This window comes from Mytilus californianus, unplaced genomic scaffold (assembly GCF_021869535.1).
Source record: "Mytilus californianus isolate M0D057914Y unplaced genomic scaffold, xbMytCali1.0.p SCAF_3, whole genome shotgun sequence".
Classification (NCBI taxonomy): Eukaryota; Metazoa; Mollusca; class Bivalvia; order Mytilida; family Mytilidae; genus Mytilus; species Mytilus californianus.
In genome coordinates, this window is record NW_026262679.1 from 122811516 (window position 1) to 122832579 (window position 21064).

Below are 21064 nucleotides of genomic sequence, written 5' to 3' on the forward strand. Positions count from 1 at the left end.
ATCAAATCGTAAAGATATTGCATATTTGTCTAGTCTACTGAAACATTTGCATTTTTGGTATTTTTCTGAGTGGAGAAAGAAAGAATTCTACAGAAACGCAGACATGCACTTGCTTCAAATGTGTTTTCTGGAATAAAGCCACTATGCAATGTTAAGCATTTATAGCTATTTTGTCTTAATTTCAAATAAAGTGGTAGTCATTTCATAGCAAAACTATACCTTATCCTGACTTGACTGTGCTGAAAAACTCAACATATCTTTAATTACATAGAGCGCACTGGTTCCCGAAAGTTGGTTAGTATTAAAACAGGTACTTCTGATCTGAGCAACAGGGCAAATATGCCCCCTATCATAATTTCATGTATTTATTTTATTATTCATGAGAAACTTTCATCAAGGGTTCTACAGTGATCCCAAGACGTGGAGCCTTTCATGTGATACCAATTAATTATCCATTTTCTTTTTACTTTTGGACACAGTTACAGCTATGCGTAGGAATTATTTTGTTTAACATATGTACTACTTTCTTGTATGTTCTTTGTGACCGGGTCTGAATTATATACCTTCTGTGTGTCAAGCAAAAAAAAAGGCATTAACGCAGACACAATTTGGGGAAATTAGCGCAACTCTACATAAGTCTTACTTATTTTGTAGAGACGAAAAGAAATTAGGAAAAAATAGACAAAGAGCAAAATGACAAAAAAAAAAAAAAAAAAAAAAAAACTTTCCTTCTTTCGTGATTATATGTTTTTATATCAACAATAGTCAGATTCTTTTTGAAATGTTTTTGCGACTCTGAAAAGAGCCGTTTTCAATATGCAATTGTCTTTGTTCTGTAATATTCTGTCTGGGTTTAATCACTTTAACTGCTTCTTCGGTAGTGTTAACATTTGATTCTTCACTGCAGTGTAGATCGATTTCTCAGATCCTCTCCCAGTTTTTTTTTTTTTCATTAGACGATTGGCTAAATTGACGTTCTCTCTGCAATTCAAAGTTTTTTTGCTAATATACTTTACTATAATGCCGTCATAATTTAAAACCCCACTCCTTGCACGTGAAAAGTTGTGTATATTTAAACTGAGAATCCAATAAAGTAAAAACAGCAAATTTCGTACCGTTCAGTTTTGTGTTGTTGTTTTATTGGTTATACCTTGCATCTCCTTTTATTCATATGTACGTTTTATGTGTCAAAAAGTTGTTACTTATTTACTAAACATTAAAAATATTTCGCGTTTTATGGCTGGTGTTTATCCTTTTAAAAAATCTGTTTCACGGCACCCCCTTTTCTTAAAAAAAATAAAATACCAAAACAATGCAAACAGCAAAAATAATACAAAAACACAAAAAATCGTTTACCATACATAACACGTAACAAAATAAGCCTCTTCTTTCAGAGGTAAGCATACGATGTAAAGGGTTTGAAACCCTTATATAGTACACAATTAGCAAAATTTCCTCAGAGAAGGTATTGGCAAAAATCTGGAATGTTATATACGTATTATATACGTATTATATACGTTTGCAGGGTTTTTGCCCTTTTTCGTCTATTTTGAAGTTGTGATCTGCACAGATTAAAAATTGAAAAGTTCCATAAAAATTTAGACAACGACTCAATCAAACAATGAGTCTTTATCATGGCTTTTTCCTGATAACAAACACAAATTTTGCAAAACTTTGAAATACTTCCGTATTATTATACCTTTTTCAGGAAACAATTTTTACATATAAGTTTGCTTTGCAAGATTTGTAACCTACCCGCAGTCTGGTGATTACAGTCTAGATCTGTTGGGAACTCAGCCCTCGACGGGACAGAGTGCAACCCGTACGTACGTTGAGGCGACGGGATTAAATCTTAGATACTACTAGTCCTATATCTTTCCTAGTATTTTTGTAAGATAAAAGGGGGATGGTAAAGATATCACAAAAACGTTAGTATATTAACCCCGTTACATTTTCTTAAATGTGTGCGTGTGTCCCACGTCGGGGACGTTGTCGTTAACGGTCTTATGTCATATCGAAATGGTAATTCCCCCTATATTTATAGAATTGAGTGTTAATAGCAGATCTTTGAATGTCTCTGTTGAATTTATATATATTTTTCGTGGAATCGAGACAATTAAGAGCGAGTCATATTGACAATGTGTGGTCACCTGTCTATTTGTCGAAGACTATATGTCTGCATCAATATGTTTTTTTTTTTTGTATTTCTGTCGTTTGGCTGCTGTTCCATTGACGTATAACCCACATATGATTCTCCTTCTGTTTTACACTTAATTGACCGTGTATACTGCTGGCTGAAAAAATATATAAATCTGATAGCACTTATGTGACATTTTGTTATGAGTCTTAGGACACCTGTCTATTGTTGAAGATTACACGTCTCCCTCTAGATGTCTCTTGGTTATTTCTGTAGTTGGGTTGCTGTCTCACTGACGTATACTTCACATCTCCTTTTATTCATGCGGCACTTAATTTTTCGTGTGCACTGATTGCTGAAAAAAACAGTGGATTGATTTGATTTTTTCAGCCGAACGTCCAGTGGCAAATATTACATGCGTATTAGAGCCATTGTGTTAGGAAATCAAATCGTAAAGATATTGCATATTTGTCTAGTCTACTGAAACATTTGCATTTTTGGTATTTTTCTGAGTGGAGAAAGAAAGAATTCTACAGAAACGCAGACATGCACTTGCTTCAAATGTGTTTTCTGGAATAAAGCCACTATGCAATGTTAAGCATTTATAGCTATTTTGTCTTAATTTCAAATAAAGTGGTAGTCATTTCATAGCAAAACTATACCTTATCCTGACTTGACTGTGCTGAAAAACTCAACATATCTTTAATTACATAGAGCGCACTGGTTCCCGAAAGTTGGTTAGTATTAAAACAGGTACTTCTGATCTGAGCAACAGGGCAAATATGCCCCCTATCATAATTTCATGTATTTATTTTATTATTCATGAGAAACTTTCATCAAGGGTTCTACAGTGATCCCAAGACGTGGAGCCTTTCATGTGATACCAATTAATTATCCATTTTCTTTTTACTTTTGGACACAGTTACAGCTATGCGTAGGAATTATTTTGTTTAACATATGTACTACTTTCTTGTATGTTCTTTGTGACCGGGTCCGAATTATATACCTTCTGTGTGTCAAGCAAAAAAAAAGGCATTAACGCAGACACAATTTGGGGAAATTAGCGCAACTCTACATAAGTCTTACTTATTTTGTAGAGACGAAAAGAAATTAGGAAAAAATAGACAAAGAGCAAAATGACAAAAAAAAAAAAAAAAAAAAAAAAACTTTCCTTCTTTCGTGATTATATGTTTTTATATCAACAATAGTCAGATTCTTTTTGAAATGTTTTTGCGACTCTGAAAAGAGCCGTTTTCAATATGCAATTGTCTTTGTTCTGTAATATTCTGTCTGGGTTTAATCACTTTAACTGCTTCTTCGGTAGTGTTAACATTTGATTCTTCACTGCAGTGTAGATCGATTTCTCAGATCCTCTCCCAGTTTTTTTTTTTTTCATTAGACGATTGGCTAAATTGACGTTCTCTCTGCAATTCAAAGTTTTTTTGCTAATATACTTTACTATAATGCCGTCATAATTTAAAACCCCACTCCTTGCACGTGAAAAGTTGTGTATATTTAAACTGAGAATCCAATAAAGTAAAAACAGCAAATTTCGTACCGTTCAGTTTTGTGTTGTTGTTTTATTGGTTATACCTTGCATCTCCTTTTATTCATATGTACGTTTTATGTGTCAAAAAGTTGTTACTTATTTACTAAACATTAAAAATATTTCGCGTTTTATGGCTGGTGTTTATCCTTTTAAAAAATCTGTTTCACGGCACCCCCTTTTCTTAAAAAAAATAAAATACCAAAACAATGCAAACAGCAAAAATAATACAAAAACACAAAAAATCGTTTACCATACATAACACGTAACAAAATAAGCCTCTTCTTTCAGAGGTAAGCATACGATGTAAAGGGTTTGAAACCCTTATATAGTACACAATTAGCAAAATTTCCTCAGAGAAGGTATTGGCAAAAATCTGGAATGTTATATACGTATTATATACGTATTATATACGTTTGCAGGGTTTTTGCCCTTTTTCGTCTATTTTGAAGTTGTGATCTGCACAGATTAAAAATTGAAAAGTTCCATAAAAATTTAGACAACGACTCAATCAAACAATGAGTCTTTATCATGGCTTTTTCCTGATAACAAACACAAATTTTGCAAAACTTTGAAATACTTCCGTATTATTATACCTTTTTCAGGAAACAATTTTTACATATAAGTTTGCTTTGCAAGATTTGTAACCTACCCGCAGTCTGGTGATTATACAGTCTAGATCTGTTGGGAACTCAGCCCTCGACGGGACAGAGTGCAACCCGTACGTACGTTGAGGCGACGGGATTAAATCTTAGATACTACTAGTCCTATATCTTTCCTAGTATTTTTGTAAGATAAAAGGGGGATGGTAAAGATATCACAAAAACGTTAGTATATTAACCCCGTTACATTTTCTTAAATGTGTGCGTGTGTCCCACGTCGGGGACGTTGTCGTTAACGGTCTTATGTCATATCGAAATGGTAATTCCCCCTATATTTATAGAATTGAGTGTTAATAGCAGATCTTTGAATGTCTCTGTTGAATTTATATATATTTTTCGTGGAATCGAGACAATTAAGAGCGAGTCATATTGACAATGTGTGGTCACCTGTCTATTTGTCGAAGACTATATGTCTGCATCAATATGTTTTTTTTTTTTGTATTTCTGTCGTTTGGCTGCTGTTCCATTGACGTATAACCCACATATGATTCTCCTTCTGTTTTACACTTAATTGACCGTGTATACTGCTGGCTGAAAAAATATATAAATCTGATAGCACTTATGTGACATTTTGTTATGAGTCTTAGGACACCTGTCTATTGTTGAAGATTACACGTCTCCCTCTAGATGTCTCTTGGTTATTTCTGTAGTTGGGTTGCTGTCTCACTGACGTATACTTCACATCTCCTTTTATTCATGCGGCACTTAATTTTTCGTGTGCACTGATTGCTGAAAAAAACAGTGGATTGATTTGATTTTTTCAGCCGAACGTCCAGTGGCAAATATTACATGCGTATTAGAGCCATTGTGTTAGGAAATCAAATCGTAAAGATATTGCATATTTGTCTAGTCTACTGAAACATTTGCATTTTTGGTATTTTTCTGAGTGGAGAAAGAAAGAATTCTACAGAAACGCAGACATGCACTTGCTTCAAATGTGTTTTCTGGAATAAAGCCACTATGCAATGTTAAGCATTTATAGCTATTTTGTCTTAATTTCAAATAAAGTGGTAGTCATTTCATAGCAAAACTATACCTTATCCTGACTTGACTGTGCTGAAAAACTCAACATATCTTTAATTACATAGAGCGCACTGGTTCCCGAAAGTTGGTTAGTATTAAAACAGGTACTTCTGATCTGAGCAACAGGGCAAATATGCCCCCTATCATAATTTCATGTATTTATTTTATTATTCATGAGAAACTTTCATCAAGGGTTCTACAGTGATCCCAAGACGTGGAGCCTTTCATGTGATACCAATTAATTATCCATTTTCTTTTTACTTTTGGACACAGTTACAGCTATGCGTACGAACAAATCAAACATCGGTGACATGAAGGTGTGAAAATTTTGGGAGACTAAAAAGAGAGAAAAATTATATTTTCCAGTGTATTATGTTGAGATGTTTTCTGATTCTATATCAGAATAGACATTATGTGTGAAGCTGTTATAGTTTATTCGAATTTTGAGTGACCAAATAGTGACTTTTGCAAAGATTTTCGAAAGTGATTTTGAATTGGAGTTCACAACACACAAAATGGCTGACCAGGTAACGAATGACAAACAACAACAACAATCAAACATAGACAGTTATTTTAAAAATACACCAAAACATAGTGGTAAAAGGTTACAACCATCCAGTAGTCCCGACAACTTATCTCCATCTATGCAACAAGTTGAAAAGGTAGCAAGAACAGCCAACCTTGATTCATCTCTCAGTGGCTCTATCGTTTCTGAACATGACAGTTCTGAACAGATAATATCATCCATTGAAAATGAAACTGTATTTAAGCTATCGGATGTTGTTTGTGCTACGCTAAAAAATCAAGAGTTTTTGAACTCCATCATTCCTCTCATCACTGAAAAAGTAATTGAAATGGTCAAACCTAAAATTGCACTGATCGTTGACGAATGTATTCAGCCTCACTTACTTACCATTAAACACAATAAAGAAGCACTTATTTTGAAAGATATTGAACTTAACAATCAAAAAGAGCAAATAAATTCTTTAAACCGCAAATTAGACAAGATCGAAGCCAGAGTCGAGGAACAGGAACAGTATTCTCGAAGAACCAGTTTACGATTCCATAATGTTCCTGCACCAACTGACGACAAAGGCGATATTATCAAGCCTATAGACACAGATTCCCTTATCCTTGGTATTTGCCATAAGCATTTGAAATTGAAGTTAGACACGAGAGATATTGGCAGATCCCATCCCATAGGTGAGATTAAAGACGGGAAAATTTCCATCATTGTACGGTTCCTGTCGTATCGTCAAAGGCAGTTAGTTTTCAGCAATAAACGCAAATTGAAAGGAAACATAAACAAAACTTTCATTGCTGAAAACCTTACAAAACACAGATACAATCTTTTGCACAGACTAAACACATTGCGTGAGAAAGGTCAAATAAATTCGTTTTGGACACATGACGGGTCAATATTGATTAAACAATCTGAGAATTCTCGTCCGAAAGTGGTAATTTCAAGGCAGGACATATATAAGCTTGGTGGGGAAGTCCTTGAAGGTGATGACCATAAAGAGGATTAGACATTCCGTTTACATCATAGTCTTATGTCTTTTGACTTGCATTTGTTTAAATAACACAATTCTTAAATTGTTTTATCAATTTAATTATATACACTTGTATATATATACTTGTTTTCTATGTATTGCTGTACTGAATATTTCTTTTTTCGATACACGTGTTAAGCAGCACGTGCCTGTGTTTGTTTATTTATATTTCATTTATTTGCTATTTAAAACATGTGACATGAAATTATAACTCAACTCTTTACACCTGAGTGATTTAAAATCACTTACATACACGTGAACTTGTGTCGTTCCTGTAACTTTATCAATGATCGTTCTTCAAACGTTTTTATAGCTTACCTGTATTGATTAAATGAAAAGATAGATTACTCTATTTACCTATTTATAACATTTCACAAAAGAGCTTCCGTTTTTAAAAAAAAACTTCAAATTTTGTTTTCTGATTTATTTGATTTATTTGTTTCCCCCCTAAAATGACATCGAAACTAAATTCATCTTAACTAAATTAATCTCTCTGATTTCACTACAACTGCATCGAACATTCTTATGATGTTCCAATTTTGCCTTTTGTACATAGATTTTTGTTTTCCCTTCTTTTTTATTTGCCTGAATTTCATGAATGATCATTCGAACTATATGTGTTTATATCTTGCATCATGTTTTACAAAGCAGTCCAATTTTCTGATTGTCATTTATATGTATTGTCTTGTATTTGACAATGGGTAATGACATCGTAGCATATAGAATGACAATAGGACTGTTTTATCACAAGATAAGTCTGGGTTGTTTGAGAAAAACATTTGTATCGTTCTCAGTGTATGAATTACTTGCCGTTTTATTTACGAATGTTTCAAGACTCAAACTATGTATTTTTAATTTATACAGATCTTCTGCTAATATGATTTCATTTTACATACTGTTATTATGTTTGTTGCTAATATGTGGTGACATCGAACCGAACCCGGGTCCTGAGCGCACACCAGAAATATCTGAGAAAACATTGTCAATTTTCCATGGTAATATAAGAAGCCTTAGAAATAAACTGAATTATATTGTCGATATTATTGAAGATTACGATGTCGTATTCTTGACAGAAACCCATTTAGACTCAAATATTACAGATTCTGATTTATATATATCCGGTTTTGAAATACCAGTTCGAAAAGATAGAAATTCTCATGGGGGTGGCATTATTATGTATTATAAAAGTTATGTTCGCATAACTCGTCGACATGATTTGGAGAATTGCCAACTTGAGAGTATGTGGTATGAGTTAAAAACCAAATTGCGATCAATATTGATAAACATCAATTATAGGTCGGAACGGCAATCTTCACTTTATTTCTGGCAGTATTTTGATCAAATGTTGAAAAATGTCCTGGATGAAAATAATTGCATAATTTGCTTAGGTGATCTGAATAAAAACTTTATGTCAGATCTACCGTCAAATATAAGAGATATTTTTTTCATCAATGGCCTTGTTAACATAATTGACAAAGCTACTCATTTTGACACACGAACAGGTAGCACGTCTTTACTTGATCCTATTTTAGTCACTGATTCGATACCGGTTTTAGATAAAGACACAATACCTTTTGATAGAGGTATTAGTGATCATGATGGAACATACGTCACAATTGATTGTGGTTTTAGTAAAAGACGAACTTATAATAGATTGATATGGGATTATAAAAAAGGTGATTATGACCTTATGAAACAAAAAGTAGTTGAAACAAATTGGGAATATTTAATTTCTGATGCAAGTTACGTTCATGTTGCTGCGACTAATTTCACGAATTCATTTCTTAATATAGCCTCCGAGTGTATACCTACAAGGGAAGTAACTATAAGATGTGACGATAAAGTTTGGTATGATTCGAATTTGCGGCGTGAAACGAGAAAACGCGACAGGCTTCGTAATATTTTTATTCGCTCAAATAGTACATCCGCAGAAAAGAAATTTAAACAACAAAGGAACAAAGTAAATAACTTGAAAAAGCAAGCTAAAAAACATTTTTTTACCAGTATTAATGAAAATTTAGATGAACTAAAAGTTACAAACTGTAAACAGTACTGGAAAACTGTTAACATGTTAATTAAAAGTGATACACCGTCTCATGATTTACCACCCATGACGGACCCTGATCATAACTTTAAACTTGCGTATGAGGGAACCGAAAAGTCCGACATTTTAAATAAATATTTTTGTTCAATTTCTAATTTAGATGGCGCTAGTAAAGATTTGCCGGAATTTGAAGACCGATGTCTTGATTTTATTTCACAAATTGTAGTTAGTGAACAAGATGTACTTGATATTCTTTCAACGCTCGATGTTAATAAAGCTGTTGGACCAGATATCGTTAGCAACAGAATGTTACTTGCTGTTAGAAATGAAATTTCCAAACCATTATGTCTACTTTTTAACAAATCTTTAAATGATAAAATATTTCCAGACCAATGGAAGATTGCACATGTTATTCCCTTATTCAAAAGTGGTGACAAGTCATTACCGTCTAACTACAGGCCAGTCTCATTATTGTCATGTGTGAGTAAAGTCTTAGAAAAGATTGTTTTCAAAAATATTTTTAACCATTTACATGAAAATAAACTATTATTCAAGTATCAATCCGGATTTATTCCAGGATACTCAACTTCGCATCAGTTGATAGAATTGTATAACAAAATTTTGAGTGCACTAAATGAAAAGCTTTTAACAAGCATTACATTTGCTGATATAAGCAAAGCATTTGATACTGTTTGGATTAAGGCTTTATTACATAAACTTGATAAATATGGTATAAAAGGAGACTTGCTATGTTGGTTGAAAAGTTACTTGTCTAGACGATCTCAGAGAGTTGTCATAAAAGATTCATTATCAAACATTGGAAAACTTAACGCTGGTGTGCCCCAGGGGTCGGTATTAGGACCCTTGTTGTTTTTAATATACATTAATGATATAGCTGATGGTATGTCTGGATTCGGAAGGCTTTTTGCAGATGATACTTCAATAGGTCATACTGCACCTGATGAATCCACTTTAAAAAGTTCGATCAGTAGAGATCTTGATTATTTAAGTAAGTGGTCAGAAAAATGGCTAGTGAAGTTTAATCCTAATAAAACTGATATTATGATATTCAGTTTGAAAAATATATACAGTGATATTACTTTTGATTTTGGTGGTGCTACATTGAAACCAGTTAGTGCGCACAAACATCTAGGTGTCATATTTAGTAATGATTGTAAATGGAATAAGCATGTTGATAAACTGATTGAGAAAACTTCGAAGCAGCTTAATGTTTTACGCAAACTAAAATATCGATTAAAAAGGGAATATTTGGAAAAAATTTATATGATTTTTATTCGTCCGATACTTGAGTATTCATCAGAAGTTTGGGATAATTGTGGGAACATAAATTCTGATCGGATAGAAAATATTCAAATCGAGGCTGCTCGCATTGTTACTGGATTACCAAGTTATGCTAGCCGAAACGCTATTTACAGGGAGACGGGATGGGAAAAATTAAGCGTAAGGCGGGAGGTAAAAAAGTTGGCCATGTTTTATAAAATTATTAACAATCAGGCTCCAGATTATCTACATGACTTGGTTCCAGAATTTGTATCTGATATTAGTAATTACAATTTACGAAACAGACACAATATCACTATTCCAGTGAATCGTTTGTCGGTTTATCAACATTCTTATTTCCCAGCATCCATAACATTGTGGAACACTTTAGATATTATTATTAGACAGATTCCTACATTTTCATTATTTAAAAGCAAATTGCATATGTTATACTATAAGAATAAAAAATCTCCGAGACATTTTTACTCTGGAGATCGCTTACTATCTGTATTACATGCAAGGTTGCGAAACCATTGTAGCACTCTTCAATCAGATTTGTTTAATGCAAACTTAGTACAAGATGCCAATTGTTTATGTGGCTTCATCAATGAAGATGCTAAACATTATTTATTATATTGTAACAATTTTTCATCACAAAGGCTTTTAATGATAAATGAAATCAATGTTTTTGCTGTCAATATTACAATTGAGTTATTGCTCTCTGGTGATGAGTCTTTGAGTTCTGAAGAAAATTATAGTGTTTTTCTATCTGTACAAAAGTATATAAAAAGTACCAAGCGTTTTTCTCAACTTTGACAACCTTATTCTGTAACAGATCTTACTAGAACATGATCAATGTATGCTCTTAGGGGTACGGTAATCGAATGATCTTTATGATTGACTTTTGTATTCTGAAACGTTTCCATGGATTTAAGTAAAAAACAAAATTGATACTTACAATTATGTGTAGATTTATTCCGTTTTCCTGTTAATCCGTAACTTTAAACTATGAGTGTGTAATTTACATTTAAACAAATTTACTCACATGACTTGTCATGTACACTAACATATTTTATTTTACACAGCTCGGTGTGTTTGTATTTATTTCTACTGAAAATAGGCGCATTCGATTGGTTATATTAAGTGGTAAATATCCATTGATTCGATTCTTAAAATTTGTATGTAACTTATTTTTATATCTTCATGCTAAAATAATAATTGGTTAAAGTCAGATTTATGTAATGTTCATTCATGTGTATATTTATGTATATATTGGAGAAGACGTTACTAAGTTGAAAAACTTGTGTCTAATCCATTTGTCATTTTTGAACAATAAAATATGTTTAAACTAAACTAGCTATGCGTAGGAATTATTTTGTTTAACATATGTACTACTTTCTTGTATGTTCTTTGTGACCGGGTCCGAATTATATACCTTCTGTGTGTCAAGCAAAAAAAAAGGCATTAACGCAGACACAATTTGGGGAAATTAGCGCAACTCTACATAAGTCTTACTTATTTTGTAGAGACGAAAAGAAATTAGGAAAAAATAGACAAAGAGCAAAATGACAAAAAAAAAAAAAAAAAAAAAAAAACTTTCCTTCTTTCGTGATTATATGTTTTTATATCAACAATAGTCAGATTCTTTTTGAAATGTTTTTGCGACTCTGAAAAGAGCCGTTTTCAATATGCAATTGTCTTTGTTCTGTAATATTCTGTCTGGGTTTAATCACTTTAACTGCTTCTTCGGTAGTGTTAACATTTGATTCTTCACTGCAGTGTAGATCGATTTCTCAGATCCTCTCCCAGTTTTTTTTTTTTTCATTAGACGATTGGCTAAATTGACGTTCTCTCTGCAATTCAAAGTTTTTTTGCTAATATACTTTACTATAATGCCGTCATAATTTAAAACCCCACTCCTTGCACGTGAAAAGTTGTGTATATTTAAACTGAGAATCCAATAAAGTAAAAACAGCAAATTTCGTACCGTTCAGTTTTGTGTTGTTGTTTTATTGGTTATACCTTGCATCTCCTTTTATTCATATGTACGTTTTATGTGTCAAAAAGTTGTTACTTATTTACTAAACATTAAAAATATTTCGCGTTTTATGGCTGGTGTTTATCCTTTTAAAAAATCTGTTTCACGGCACCCCCTTTTCTTAAAAAAAATAAAATACCAAAACAATGCAAACAGCAAAAATAATACAAAAACACAAAAAATCGTTTACCATACATAACACGTAACAAAATAAGCCTCTTCTTTCAGAGGTAAGCATACGATGTAAAGGGTTTGAAACCCTTATATAGTACACAATTAGCAAAATTTCCTCAGAGAAGGTATTGGCAAAAATCTGGAATGTTATATACGTATTATATACGTATTATATACGTTTGCAGGGTTTTTGCCCTTTTTCGTCTATTTTGAAGTTGTGATCTGCACAGATTAAAAATTGAAAAGTTCCATAAAAATTTAGACAACGACTCAATCAAACAATGAGTCTTTATCATGGCTTTTTCCTGATAACAAACACAAATTTTGCAAAACTTTGAAATACTTCCGTATTATTATACCTTTTTCAGGAAACAATTTTTACATATAAGTTTGCTTTGCAAGATTTGTAACCTACCCGCAGTCTGGTGATTACAGTCTAGATCTGTTGGGAACTCAGCCCTCGACGGGACAGAGTGCAACCCGTACGTACGTTGAGGCGACGGGATTAAATCTTAGATACTACTAGTCCTATATCTTTCCTAGTATTTTTGTAAGATAAAAGGGGGATGGTAAAGATATCACAAAAACGTTAGTATATTAACCCCGTTACATTTTCTTAAATGTGTGCGTGTGTCCCACGTCGGGGACGTTGTCGTTAACGGTCTTATGTCATATCGAAATGGTAATTCCCCCTATATTTATAGAATTGAGTGTTAATAGCAGATCTTTGAATGTCTCTGTTGAATTTATATATATTTTTCGTGGAATCGAGACAATTAAGAGCGAGTCATATTGACAATGTGTGGTCACCTGTCTATTTGTCGAAGACTATATGTCTGCATCAATATGTTTTTTTTTTTTGTATTTCTGTCGTTTGGCTGCTGTTCCATTGACGTATAACCCACATATGATTCTCCTTCTGTTTTACACTTAATTGACCGTGTATACTGCTGGCTGAAAAAATATATAAATCTGATAGCACTTATGTGACATTTTGTTATGAGTCTTAGGACACCTGTCTATTGTTGAAGATTACACGTCTCCCTCTAGATGTCTCTTGGTTATTTCTGTAGTTGGGTTGCTGTCTCACTGACGTATACTTCACATCTCCTTTTATTCATGCGGCACTTAATTTTTCGTGTGCACTGATTGCTGAAAAAAACAGTGGATTGATTTGATTTTTTCAGCCGAACGTCCAGTGGCAAATATTACATGCGTATTAGAGCCATTGTGTTAGGAAATCAAATCGTAAAGATATTGCATATTTGTCTAGTCTACTGAAACATTTGCATTTTTGGTATTTTTCTGAGTGGAGAAAGAAAGAATTCTACAGAAACGCAGACATGCACTTGCTTCAAATGTGTTTTCTGGAATAAAGCCACTATGCAATGTTAAGCATTTATAGCTATTTTGTCTTAATTTCAAATAAAGTGGTAGTCATTTCATAGCAAAACTATACCTTATCCTGACTTGACTGTGCTGAAAAACTCAACATATCTTTAATTACATAGAGCGCACTGGTTCCCGAAAGTTGGTTAGTATTAAAACAGGTACTTCTGATCTGAGCAACAGGGCAAATATGCCCCCTATCATAATTTCATGTATTTATTTTATTATTCATGAGAAACTTTCATCAAGGGTTCTACAGTGATCCCAAGACGTGGAGCCTTTCATGTGATACCAATTAATTATCCATTTTCTTTTTACTTTTGGACACAGTTACAGCTATGCGTACGAACAAATCAAACATCGGTGACATGAAGGTGTGAAAATTTTGGGAGACTAAAAAGAGAGAAAAATTATATTTTCCAGTGTATTATGTTGAGATGTTTTCTGATTCTATATCAGAATAGACATTATGTGTGAAGCTGTTATAGTTTATTCGAATTTTGAGTGACCAAATAGTGACTTTTGCAAAGATTTTCGAAAGTGATTTTGAATTGGAGTTCACAACACACAAAATGGCTGACCAGGTAACGAATGACAAACAACAACAACAATCAAACATAGACAGTTATTTTAAAAATACACCAAAACATAGTGGTAAAAGGTTACAACCATCCAGTAGTCCCGACAACTTATCTCCATCTATGCAACAAGTTGAAAAGGTAGCAAGAACAGCCAACCTTGATTCATCTCTCAGTGGCTCTATCGTTTCTGAACATGACAGTTCTGAACAGATAATATCATCCATTGAAAATGAAACTGTATTTAAGCTATCGGATGTTGTTTGTGCTACGCTAAAAAATCAAGAGTTTTTGAACTCCATCATTCCTCTCATCACTGAAAAAGTAATTGAAATGGTCAAACCTAAAATTGCACTGATCGTTGACGAATGTATTCAGCCTCACTTACTTACCATTAAACACAATAAAGAAGCACTTATTTTGAAAGATATTGAACTTAACAATCAAAAAGAGCAAATAAATTCTTTAAACCGCAAATTAGACAAGATCGAAGCCAGAGTCGAGGAACAGGAACAGTATTCTCGAAGAACCAGTTTACGATTCCATAATGTTCCTGCACCAACTGACGACAAAGGCGATATTATCAAGCCTATAGACACAGATTCCCTTATCCTTGGTGTTTGCCATAAGCATTTGAAATTGAAGTTAGACACGAGAGATATTGGCAGATCCCATCCCATAGGTGAGATTAAAGACGGGAAAATTTCCATCATTGTACGGTTCCTGTCGTATCGTCAAAGGCAGTTAGTTTTCAGCAATAAACGCAAATTGAAAGGAAACATAAACAAAACTTTCATTGCTGAAAACCTTACAAAACACAGATACAATCTTTTGCACAGACTAAACACATTGCGTGAGAAAGGTCAAATAAATTCGTTTTGGACACATGACGGGTCAATATTGATTAAACAATCTGAGAATTCTCGTCCGAAAGTGGTAATTTCAAGGCAGGACATATATAAGCTTGGTGGGGAAGTCCTTGAAGGTGATGACCATAAAGAGGATTAGACATTCCGTTTACATCATAGTCTTATGTCTTTTGACTTGCATTTGTTTAAATAACACAATTCTTAAATTGTTTTATCAATTTAATTATATACACTTGTATATATATACTTGTTTTCTATGTATTGCTGTACTGAATATTTCTTTTTTCGATACACGTGTTAAGCAGCACGTGCCTGTGTTTGTTTATTTATATTTCATTTATTTGCTATTTAAAACATGTGACATGAAATTATAACTCAACTCTTTACACCTGAGTGATTTAAAATCACTTACATACACGTGAACTTGTGTCGTTCCTGTAACTTTATCAATGATCGTTCTTCAAACGTTTTTATAGCTTACCTGTATTGATTAAATGAAAAGATAGATTACTCTATTTACCTATTTATAACATTTCACAAAAGAGCTTCCGTTTTTAAAAAAAAACTTCAAATTTTGTTTTCTGATTTATTTGATTTATTTGTTTCCCCCCTAAAATGACATCGAAACTAAATTCATCTTAACTAAATTAATCTCTCTGATTTCACTACAACTGCATCGAACATTCTTATGATGTTCCAATTTTGCCTTTTGTACATAGATTTTTGTTTTCCCTTCTTTTTTATTTGCCTGAATTTCATGAATGATCATTCGAACTATATGTGTTTATATCTTGCATCATGTTTTACAAAGCAGTCCAATTTTCTGATTGTCATTTATATGTATTGTCTTGTATTTGACAATGGGTAATGACATCGTAGCATATAGAATGACAATAGGACTGTTTTATCACAAGATAAGTCTGGGTTGTTTGAGAAAAACATTTGTATCGTTCTCAGTGTATGAATTACTTGCCGTTTTATTTACGAATGTTTCAAGACTCAAACTATGTATTTTTAATTTATACAGATCTTCTGCTAATATGATTTCATTTTACATACTGTTATTATGTTTGTTGCTAATATGTGGTGACATCGAACCGAACCCGGGTCCTGAGCGCACACCAGAAATATCTGAGAAAACATTGTCAATTTTCCATGGTAATATAAGAAGCCTTAGAAATAAACTGAATTATATTGTCGATATTATTGAAGATTACGATGTCGTATTCTTGACAGAAACCCATTTAGACTCAAATATTACAGATTCTGATTTATATATATCCGGTTTTGAAATACCAGTTCGAAAAGATAGAAATTCTCATGGGGGTGGCATTATTATGTATTATAAAAGTTATGTTCGCATAACTCGTCGACATGATTTGGAGAATTGCCAACTTGAGAGTATGTGGTATGAGTTAAAAACCAAATTGCGATCAATATTGATAAACATCAATTATAGGTCGGAACGGCAATCTTCACTTTATTTCTGGCAGTATTTTGATCAAATGTTGAAAAATGTCCTGGATGAAAATAATTGCATAATTTGCTTAGGTGATCTGAATAAAAACTTTATGTCAGATCTACCGTCAAATATAAGAGATATTTTTTTCATCAATGGCCTTGTTAACATAATTGACAAAGCTACTCATTTTGACACACGAACAGGTAGCACGTCTTTACTTGATCCTATTTTAGTCACTGATTCGATACCGGTTTTAGATAAAGACACAATACCTTTTGATAGAGGTATTAGTGATCATGATGGAACATACGTCACAATTGATTGTGGTTTTAGTAAAAGACGAACTTATAATAGATTGATATGGGATTATAAAAAAGGTGATTATGACCTTATGAAACAAAAAGTAGTTGAAACAAATTGGGAATATTTAATTTCTGATGCAAGTTACGTTCATGTTGCTGCGACTAATTTCACGAATTCATTTCTTAATATAGCCTCCGAGTGTATACCTACAAGGGAAGTAACTATAAGATGTGACGATAAAGTTTGGTATGATTCGAATTTGCGGCGTGAAACGAGAAAACGCGACAGGCTTCGTAATATTTTTATTCGCTCAAATAGTACATCCGCAGAAAAGAAATTTAAACAACAAAGGAACAAAGTAAATAACTTGAAAAAGCAAGCTAAAAAACATTTTTTTACCAGTATTAATGAAAATTTAGATGAACTAAAAGTTACAAACTGTAAACAGTACTGGAAAACTGTTAACATGTTAATTAAAAGTGATACACCGTCTCATGATTTACCACCCATGACGGACCCTGATCATAACTTTAAACTTGCGTATGAGGGAACCGAAAAGTCCGACATTTTAAATAAATATTTTTGTTCAATTTCTAATTTAGATGGCGCTAGTAAAGATTTGCCGGAATTTGAAGACCGATGTCTTGATTTTATTTCACAAATTGTAGTTAGTGAACAAGATGTACTTGATATTCTTTCAACGCTCGATGTTAATAAAGCTGTTGGACCAGATATCGTTAGCAACAGAATGTTACTTGCTGTTAGAAATGAAATTTCCAAACCATTATGTCTACTTTTTAACAAATCTTTAAATGATAAAATATTTCCAGACCAATGGAAGATTGCACATGTTATTCCCTTATTCAAAAGTGGTGACAAGTCATTACCGTCTAACTACAGGCCAGTCTCATTATTGTCATGTGTGAGTAAAGTCTTAGAAAAGATTGTTTTCAAAAATATTTTTAACCATTTACATGAAAATAAACTATTATTCAAGTATCAATCCGGATTTATTCCAGGATACTCAACTTCGCATCAGTTGATAGAATTGTATAACAAAATTTTGAGTGCACTAAATGAAAAGCTTTTAACAAGCATTACATTTGCTGATATAAGCAAAGCATTTGATACTGTTTGGATTAAGGCTTTATTACATAAACTTGATAAATATGGTATAAAAGGAGACTTGCTATGTTGGTTGAAAAGTTACTTGTCTAGACGATCTCAGAGAGTTGTCATAAAAGATTCATTATCAAACATTGGAAAACTTAACGCTGGTGTGCCCCAGGGGTCGGTATTAGGACCCTTGTTGTTTTTAATATACATTAATGATATAGCTGATGGTATGTCTGGATTCGGAAGGCTTTTTGCAGATGATACTTCAATAGGTCATACTGCACCTGATGAATCCACTTTAAAAAGTTCGATCAGTAGAGATCTTGATTATTTAAGTAAGTGGTCAGAAAAATGGCTAGTGAAGTTTAATCCTAATAAAACTGATATTATGATATTCAGTTTGAAAAATATATACAGTGATATTACTTTTGATTTTGGTGGTGCTACATTGAAACCAGTTAGTGCGCACAAACATCTAGGTGTCATATTTAGTAATGATTGTAAATGGAATAAGCATGTTGATAAACTGATTGAGAAAACTTCGAAGCAGCTTAATGTTTTACGCAAACTAAAATATCGATTAAAAAGGGAATATTTGGAAAAAATTTATATGATTTTTATTCGTCCGATACTTGAGTATTCATCAGAAGTTTGGGATAATTGTGGGAACATAAATTCTGATCGGATAGAAAATATTCAAATCGAGGCTGCTCGCATTGTTACTGGATTACCAAGTTATGCTAGCCGAAACGCTATTTACAGGGAGACGGGATGGGAAAAATTAAGCGTAAGGCGGGAGGTAAAAAAGTTGGCCATGTTTTATAAAATTATTAACAATCAGGCTCCAGATTATCTACATGACTTGGTTCCAGAATTTGTATCTGATATTAGTAATTACAATTTACGAAACAGACACAATATCACTATTCCAGTGAATCGTTTGTCGGTTTATCAACATTCTTATTTCCCAGCATCCATAACATTGTGGAACACTTTAGATATTATTATTAGACAGATTCCTACATTTTCATTATTTAAAAGCAAATTGCATATGTTATACTATAAGAATAAAAAATCTCCGAGACATTTTTACTCTGGAGATCGCTTACTATCTGTATTACATGCAAGGTTGCGAAACCATTGTAGCACTCTTCAATCAGATTTGTTTAATGCAAACTTAGTACAAGATGCCAATTGTTTATGTGGCTTCATCAATGAAGATGCTAAACATTATTTATTATATTGTAACAATTTTTCATCACAAAGGCTTTTAATGATAAATGAAATCAATGTTTTTGCTGTCAATATTACAATTGAGTTATTGCTCTCTGGTGATGAGTCTTTGAGTTCTGAAGAAAATTATAGTGTTTTTCTATCTGTACAAAAGTATATAAAAAGTACCAAGCGTTTTTCTCAACTTTGACAACCTTATTCTGTAACAGATCTTACTAGAACATGATCAATGTATGCTCTTAGGGGTACGGTAATCGAATGATCTTTATGATTGACTTTTGTATTCTGAAACGTTTCCATGGATTTAAGTAAAAAACAAAATTGATACTTACAATTATGTGTAGATTTATTCCGTTTTCCTGTTAATCCGTAACTTTAAACTATGAGTGTGTAATTTACATTTAAACAAATTTACTCACATGACTTGTCATGTACACTAACATATTTTATTTTACACAGCTCGGTGTGTTTGTATTTATTTCTACTGAAAATAGGCGCATTCGATTGGTTATATTAAGTGGTAAATATCCATTGATTCGATTCTTAAAATTTGTATGTAACTTATTTTTATATCTTCATGCTAAAATAATAATTGGTTAAAGTCAGATTTATGTAATGTTCATTCATGTGTATATTTATGTATATATTGGAGAAGACGTTACTAAGTTGAAAAACTTGTGTCTAATCCATTTGTCATTTTTGAACAATAAAATATGTTTAAACTAAACTAGCTATGCGTAGGAATTATTTTGTTTAACATATGTACTACTTTCTTGTATGTTCTTTGTGACCGGGTCCGAATTATATACCTTCTGTGTGTCAAGCAAAAAAAAAGGCATTAACGCAGACACAATTTGGGGAAATTAGCGCAACTCTACATAAGTCTTACTTATTTTGTAGAGACGAAAAGAAATTAGGAAAAAATAGACAAAGAGCAAAATGACAAAAAAAAAAAAAAAAAAAAAAAAACTTTCCTTCTTTCGTGATTATATGTTTTTATATCAACAATAGTCAGATTCTTTTTGAAATGTTTTTGCGACTCTGAAAAGAGCCGTTTTCAATATGCAATTGTCTTTGTTCTGTAATATTCTGTCTGGGTTTAATCACTTTAACTGCTTCTTCGGTAGTGTTAACATTTGATTCTTCACTGCAGTGTAGATCGATTTCTCAGATCCTCTCCCAGTTTTTTTTTTTTTCATTAGACGATTGGCTAAATTGACGTTCTCTCTGCAATTCAAAGTTTTTTTGCTAATATACTTTACTATAATGCCGTCATAATTTAAAACCCCACTCCTTGCACGTGAAAAGTTGTGTATATTTAAACTGAGAATCCAATAAAGTAAAAACAGCAAATTTCGTACCGTTCAGTTTTGTGTTGTTGTTTTATTGGTTATACCTTGCATCTCCTTTTATTCATATGTACGTTTTATGTGTCAAAAAGTTGTTACTTATTTACTAAACATTAAAAATATTTCGCGTTTTATGGCTGGTGTTTATCCTTTTAAAAAATCTGTTTCACGGCACCCCCTTTTCTTAAAAAAAATAAAATACCAAAACAATGCAAACAGCAAAAATAATACAAAAACACAAAAAATCGTTTACCATACATAACACGTAACAAAATAAGCCTCTTCTTTCAGAGGTAAGCATACGATG

At 32.6% G+C, this 21064-nt stretch overlaps 2 protein-coding genes across 2 annotated transcripts; both read left to right on the plus strand.

Annotated features, from left to right (window-relative positions):
• The first annotated feature begins 6884 nt into the window (after nt 1–6884).
• LOC127736061 (uncharacterized) lies at nt 6885–11599 on the plus strand. Its single transcript, XM_052246561.1, has 2 exons — nt 6885–9800; nt 10290–11599. Exons 1-2 carry the CDS (start codon nt 7619–7621, stop codon nt 11060–11062), a joined length of 2955 nt encoding a protein of 984 aa, XP_052102521.1. The 5' UTR covers nt 6885–7618; the 3' UTR covers nt 11063–11599.
• A 3821-nt stretch (nt 11600–15420) lies between these two features.
• LOC127736062 (uncharacterized) lies at nt 15421–20135 on the plus strand. The gene is made up of 2 exons (XM_052246562.1): nt 15421–18336; nt 18826–20135. Exons 1-2 carry the CDS (start codon nt 16155–16157, stop codon nt 19596–19598), a joined length of 2955 nt encoding a protein of 984 aa, XP_052102522.1. The 5' UTR covers nt 15421–16154; the 3' UTR covers nt 19599–20135.
• The last annotated feature ends 929 nt before the right edge of the window (nt 20136–21064 follow it).

What these genes read in the sequence shown, in the direction of transcription:
- LOC127736061 (XM_052246561.1), top strand. Translation starts at nt 7,619, where the DNA reads ATGGGTAATGACATCGTAGCATATAGAATGACAATAGGACTGTTTTAT. An exon ending in CATTGGAAAACTTAACGCTG is followed by an intron (nt 9,801 to 10,289) that starts GTGTGCCCCAGG and finishes ATTCATCAGAAG; the next exon opens with TTTGGGATAATTGTGGGAAC.
- LOC127736062 (XM_052246562.1), top strand. Translation starts at nt 16,155, where the DNA reads ATGGGTAATGACATCGTAGCATATAGAATGACAATAGGACTGTTTTAT. An exon ending in CATTGGAAAACTTAACGCTG is followed by an intron (nt 18,337 to 18,825) that starts GTGTGCCCCAGG and finishes ATTCATCAGAAG; the next exon opens with TTTGGGATAATTGTGGGAAC.